A 6,341-nucleotide genomic window follows, 5' to 3' on the forward strand; every position below is an offset into this window, starting at 1 on the left:
ACAGAGACACTGTCTGAGCGTGCAGGGACGGGGTTAGGAAAGCCAAAGCCCACCTGGAGTTGAAACTGGTGAGTGACATGAAGGGCAACAAGAAAGGCTTCTAGAGGTCCATCAGCAGCAAAAGGAAGGCTAGGGAAAATGTGGCCCTGCTGCTAACTGGGGCAGGGGCTCTGGTGACAAAGGACAGGGGAAAGGTGGAGGTATTGCCCTCCTGCATTGTTCCTCTTGCAGATATGAGGGTAGGTCAAGCCCTCCTGAGGACCAGGGCCTGTGAATGTGAGGTTTCTTCTGGTTGTCTGAAGAAGGCCTCATCTACCCCTTCCTGATCAGGCAGTCTAGAACAGACACCCACAAAAACATCATCTGTGATCTGCCCATTAATCCTGACCCATCAGCTCTCCACCAGCTCATCGTCCATTGTCCATCCCCAGGCAGAACTCCATGGTTTCCCACTGCTCTCTCACATAAAGGACAACTCCCCCTCCTCGCCGTCCCAGTCCATCCTTCCTAAAAGCCTCTATCCATCCCTCACAGCATTCCAGTTGTGTGAGTTGTTCCACCACATCTCTGTGATCCCAATGAGATCGCAGCCCTGTAACTGCACGCAGACTTCTTACTCCTCCTGTTTTTTCCCCCAGTTCCTGGCAGGGTCCAGCAGCAGCTCTAAACTGAAAACCCACCTTCCCTCCCCAAGTGGGCACACAGCACTTTGGTGTTGTCTCTCTCAGCAGCAGTTGAATATCTGTGATACTGTGTTGGGGCTTTTTCACCAATGTATCAAGTCCCTGCCACTGGGCACCACTGAGAAGATTGTGGCTCCATCTTCTTTAGTCCCTCCAGTCAGATATTCATAAACATTGATAAGATTCCCCCTGAGCCTTTTCTTCAGCAGGCTAAACAATCCCAGGTCTCGCAGACTCTCCTCATACAGGAGATGCTCCAGTCTCTTAGTCATCTTTGTGGCTCTTTGCTGGACTTGCTCCAATATGTCCATGTCTCTCCTGTACTGGGGAGCCCAGAACTGGATGCACCAGTCCAGATGTGGCCTCACCAGTTCTGAGGGGAAGGATCACCTCCCTCAACCTGCTGGCAATGCTCTTCCTAATGCAGCCCAGGATACTGCTGACTTTTGCTGCAAGGGCACATTGCTGGCTCGTGGTCAACTTGGTGTCCACTGGAACCCCCACATCCTCCTCTGCAAAGCTGTTCTCCAGGCAGTCGGCACTAGCCTGTACTGGTGCATGGGGTCATTCTTCCCCAGATGCAGGACTTTGCATTTCCCTTTGCTGAACTTCATGACATTCCTCTCTGCCCTTTTCTCCAGCCTGTCAAGATCACTCTGAATGGCAGCACAACCATCTGGTGTATCAGCCACTCCTCCCAGTGTTGTATCATCAGCAAACTTGCTGAGGGTGCACTCCTGAAGCCAAGGGCATGGGACACAGCTCCATAAGCTCCTGACAGGGTTATCCTCCTCAAGGAAATGGTCTTCTGGTTGGGCACCAAAGTCCTCTCAGAAGGCCAGTGTCTCTGTAGCCTCCTTCTCACAAGGAGGACCAGGGAGGTGCCATGACTTTCTCTGGGTCAAGCCCCAGCCCCTGCTGGAGAGACATGTGACCTGGAAGACCTTAGAGCCAGCCTCCAGAAACAGAGCAGCAGGAAGTCAAGCTTCCAGATTCTGGTTGAAAGCCAGTTCATGCTCAAAGCTAACAGGTGTGTTTCCAGGAAACATTTGAAGCACAAGGACAGCAGTTGCCTCAATGATGAAAGCTTCACACTTGCTCTACAGACAGTGAAAAAAATGAAGAAAACCCTAGCTGACTAGTTCAGTAATGAACTCCATCTCTTGGTCACTTCTTTGGGTGTCATGTGTCCTCCTCCTGCTCCTCGCTCAGTTCTGCCTAGCCACAGCCTTCTCAACCCTCCCCCACTCTTTCTGTCTCCCCATCAGATTCCCCAGAGCCCCTTGGGCCCCTTGTCCCCCCGGTCTGGCCCCATGGGGGAAGAGGGGCCCCATCACTGCTTGTGCACACTCCTGTGCACCCAGAGCTGTGAGCCGTGGTGGCTGGTGCTTCCCCACCACCCAGCAGCACCAGGCCTGACCCCACGTGGTGGCTGTGGTGGTGCCCAATGCTCTCACAGCCAGGGTCACATCCAGAGCAGCACTCCAGGTGTGCTTGGAGACTGGCACAGCAGAGACCCCCACCAGGAAAAACTGTTCTCTGTTCAACCTTACAGTTACAGAAGGATGCTGACTGTGGATAAAATGCCACCCTGACTGATGTACATGATCACATTCTCTAGAGATGGATGGATATATTTCATATGGACAATTACTCATATCACACTCTCAGCATTCTTCAGAATTCCTTCACGCAAATCCTTTGCAAGCAAAGCGCTGTGATCAAAATGGATCCCAAGACGGGGTGAGACTGGCCAAATGTCTCCGTGCATCAGCTCTACATGAGGTGATACATCAGCTGGAAATGCAAAAACATGGGTACGTGTTTCCTGAAAGACTGGTGAGGAAACACTGGGCTACGTCAGCCACTACTCTACACCCCCTGGATGTACCGGAAAACGAAGAAACGAGTTGAAATGAGAAGTGATCTAGAGCCCAGCTTAGACAAGAACAGGGTCAAATAGTTCCCTGTGAACACTAGAGTTCAGTAACAAGTTTATGCGTAGAGGCTTGTGCTCTGCTGGGGCTGTCCACGCCAAGTACAAAGGAGGTGGACTAAGAGCCTGCCTGTACTCAGGGAAAGGGAAAGCCTTGTTCAGTGTCATCACGGATGAGATTCCTCTCATTGAACTTTAGGGGAACAATTCAGATGTCAAAACAGAGGTGCCTAGTCCTGTTTTAGATGCATTAAGATGGTAAGAGAGGTCTGCATTATGGTGGCAGTTATAACACTGAACCCTCAGGTTCAAACTTCCTTTTGGAGTGGTAGAAGATAGTTAGATGGCCCTTAGACACCAATGTCTGACCCCTGAAGAACTCCCAGAGGTCTGCAATGAAGATGCCTAGGTGTCAGTCTGTCACTTAAGCCTCCCTCTGCAATTAAAGGAGAGGAATCTATTCCTCTCCTCTCCTTTAGAAATCCATTTTGTGAAAAATTAAATCATGCCCTAAACTCCACTGATGAACCTAAGGTGACTACTTTAATATTTAAAATCTATCCTTTAGATGTCCAACATTAGAAAGACAAGGCAGGGAGTATGACTAGCTCCACAGAAACTGTTTTCACAGATTACATTTCTTGGTAGCACCTTTTAAGATTTTGCCTTTCTCTCTCTTAGACTGCTTCACAAAATGGATCTACATTTCTGCAGAGGTTAGGTCACCTGGATACCAGCCATCATTTTAATTAATGTCCTATCACCCTCTCAGACTTACTCTGCTGAGGCACACCTCAGGAAAGCACAGAGGACCATGATTCTTCAGGGAATGTCAAAGGACTTTGGATGGTTTAACTAGAAAGGAAAAAAAAATCAGAGAGAACTTCTGTCTGGTAGCACAGTGCATCAGAACAAATGGCATTAGCAGCTGGCTCAAGAGGCTCTACAATAGCCTTGAAATGAGATATGCCAGATTGTCTCTAAAGGTTGCGGGAGGAGATGGTAGGAGATAATGGCTTGCAGAAATTCTGCTGGCCTTCTGTTTCCCCTTGATAGTGTTTCCTGCACATAGATTAAGGTAAGTAACTACTTTGCTGGATTTCACCTTATTTTTCACTGATTGTTATTGTTGTTGTTGTTGAGTTCCTAGACTGCCTGCCTGCCTGTCTGCCTGCCTGCCTGCCTGTGATTCTCCTCCTTTGCCTGTGAGTTTTTCTCAGGAAATGAGACCTTGCTGATCAGTCTATGTCTATGTGCCTGGGTTTCTACCCCTTCCTTTGCTTTAACTTCTTGGCCAGGTCCAGCTAAGCTGCACAGAGTAGTAGTGTTCTCTCTTTTAGGCTTATAGAAGTTTTGTGAGCAAAAGCAGCAGGATGGAAAGGAGATGGTCTACATAGGGGTAGACTGTCCTGAGAGGACTGCATAGAGAATTCGACATCTTCAAGAGCTCGGGTAATGAATTCAGGACTGACTCCACATCAAACCAAGCTTCATTTTTTCCAGTGTTCACAGAAAAAAAAAAAAAAAAGTCTTCTGGGTTTCTGTTTGTTTGTTTGTTTATTTGTTTTACAAGATAGGGCGCTTATTTTCTTTATCCCCAACTGATGAAATTCCCTACTTATCTTTTTATATCCTAGGATTTTCTTTCTCTCTCCTTTGTATTACTTGTATTACTTTTTTATTTTTCCTTCTGATGGCCAGCATGTTTTATCAAAACCATTTCTCAGCAACAAAGATTGCTGCAACTGAAGAAAAATCTGGTTACAAAGATTTCTGCTCTATAGAGAATAGTTCAAGCTTGGAGGGAAAGACCACAGTTTTAATCATAGAATATATGTCTTCCCTCTTTTTGGCTTTGTCCCTCCTATTACCTTTATTTCCCAGTGGCCTCCTCCTTTATCACCATCCTCTTTCTGCTTTCTCTCCATTCCTTACCTAATCAAAAAGTTAATGTCACTTTGAAGAGATGTTTTATCTTTCTCCAGGATGGATTTTATCTCATCCTAAAATATACGTTTAAGATAGGCTAGAGAAAGAATGATTGAGAAATGCCTATGTTTTCTCCATTTTCTCCATCCATCCCATATAAAGGGACACTTGGGTAAGGAGCTCAAATGCAAAAACTTACATGTTGTTAATAGTGAATTCCTACTCTAACCTAGAAACTAAGTTTGTTGTTACTGTTTAAAATGGTGTTTCCTTGCTCTATGTTGTTTCTCCACACCTCTCCTCTCTGTTTTCCTTACAGACATTTTGTGAGTAACCCCATGTCCCTCTTTTACTGTACTTTTACATTTTTCTACGTCTCCTCTTCCTCTAACCTTCTGAGGAATCGTTTCCTCCACTCACCATCTTCTCTTACTCACTGCAGCTCAGTTGCAGATATGTTGAACCATACGACTGTCACAGAGTTCCTTCTCTTGGGCTTCCCCTCCCTCCACCATCAGGAGTACCTAATAGCAATCGCTTTCCTGGCTTCCTACCTGGTGATCTTAGTTGGAAACCTGCTGATCATTGCCCTCGTTCTTTCTGACCGAAACCTCTACAGACCCATGTACTTTTTCCTCTGTAACCTCTCCTCTTCAGAGATCTTCTTCACTACATCCATCATACCAAAAACAGTAGGAAGCTTGTTGAGGGGAAGCAAAGCCATCTCCTACTCAGCTTGTTTAACTCAGTGCTACTTCTTCTCCCTCTTTGGTGACACTGAGTTTGTCCTTCTGGCTGTCATGTCCTATGACCGTTATGTGGCCATATGCTACCCTCTTCAGTACCCCATGCTAATGAACAGTCGGCTTTGTGTTCAGCTCCTGTTGGGGTCATGGACTGCAGGCTTCCTGGCCACCATTGCCCCCACTGTCCTAGTTGCCAGGCTGCCCTTCTGCAGTGACAATCGTATTGACCACTTCTTCTGTGACAGCGTGCTTTTGATCAAGTTGTCCTGTGCAGAAACACAGACTGTTGAGCTGGTAAGTTTTGTGACATTTTCCATCATCCTCCTTGGCTCACTGGTCATGACAGCAATGTCCTACCTATACATCATTAACACCATACTAAGGTTGCCCTCAGGTTCGTCGCGGAACAAGGCATTCTCTACATGCTCCTCTCATTTCACCTTTGTCATCATGGTGTATGGTAGCTGCATCTTCCTGTATGTGCAGCCTTCAAGTCACCACATTTCCTATAACAAAATGGTGGCCCTGCTTATCACAATGGTAGGTCCTCTGATGAGCCCCTTTATTTTCAGCCTGAGGAACCAGCAGATGAAAGAGGCTCTCCAGGTGGGGTTGAAGAGAAGCGTGATAATCTCCAGGATACGTTTTTCCTTCTGAGGAGTGATTCTGGAAGTGGAGGGCAGTGCAACAAATGATTATGGTTCATTTGCTGAAATTGCACCTTTCTTTCTTAGCAGTGTGAAGTTTCATGGAAGGGATATCACAGCAGTTTCTCTCCTGTAACATATCATCATAATAAGACCTAATCCTTAGATAGGGAGGCTTTTCAAATGGTCTGAAAACACTTTACAACCCCTAGTGAATACCCTGGTGATGGTGTTTTCTAAGTGTGGAAACAGACAGAAAGCAACAAGCTGAGGGAGCCCTTTCTGGGCACACCAAATTTTCAAGAAGGTTTACTTTCCTCCAGTTTGGATGCAGCTTCTCCTTGTTCCAAAATCTGTTTCCCTGCTTATTTTGGTGGCAGATCTTTGTTGAAGCTCTTTG

At 46.6% G+C, this 6,341-nt stretch overlaps 1 protein-coding gene across 1 annotated transcript; it reads left to right on the top strand.

The window, feature by feature from the left end:
* Nucleotides 1–233: 233 nt before the first annotated feature.
* LOC136993813 (olfactory receptor 6C4-like) lies at nt 234–5,951 on the top strand. The gene is made up of 2 exons (XM_067308760.1): nt 234–239; nt 5,070–5,951. The coding sequence occupies exons 1-2, from the start codon at nt 234–236 to the stop codon at nt 5,949–5,951; spliced, it is 888 nt and encodes a 295-aa protein (XP_067164861.1).
* Nucleotides 5,952–6,341: the final 390 nt, after the last annotated feature.

The sequence above is a fragment of the Apteryx mantelli genome, chromosome 20 (genome assembly GCF_036417845.1).
Source record: "Apteryx mantelli isolate bAptMan1 chromosome 20, bAptMan1.hap1, whole genome shotgun sequence".
Classification (NCBI taxonomy): Eukaryota; Metazoa; Chordata; class Aves; order Apterygiformes; family Apterygidae; genus Apteryx; species Apteryx mantelli.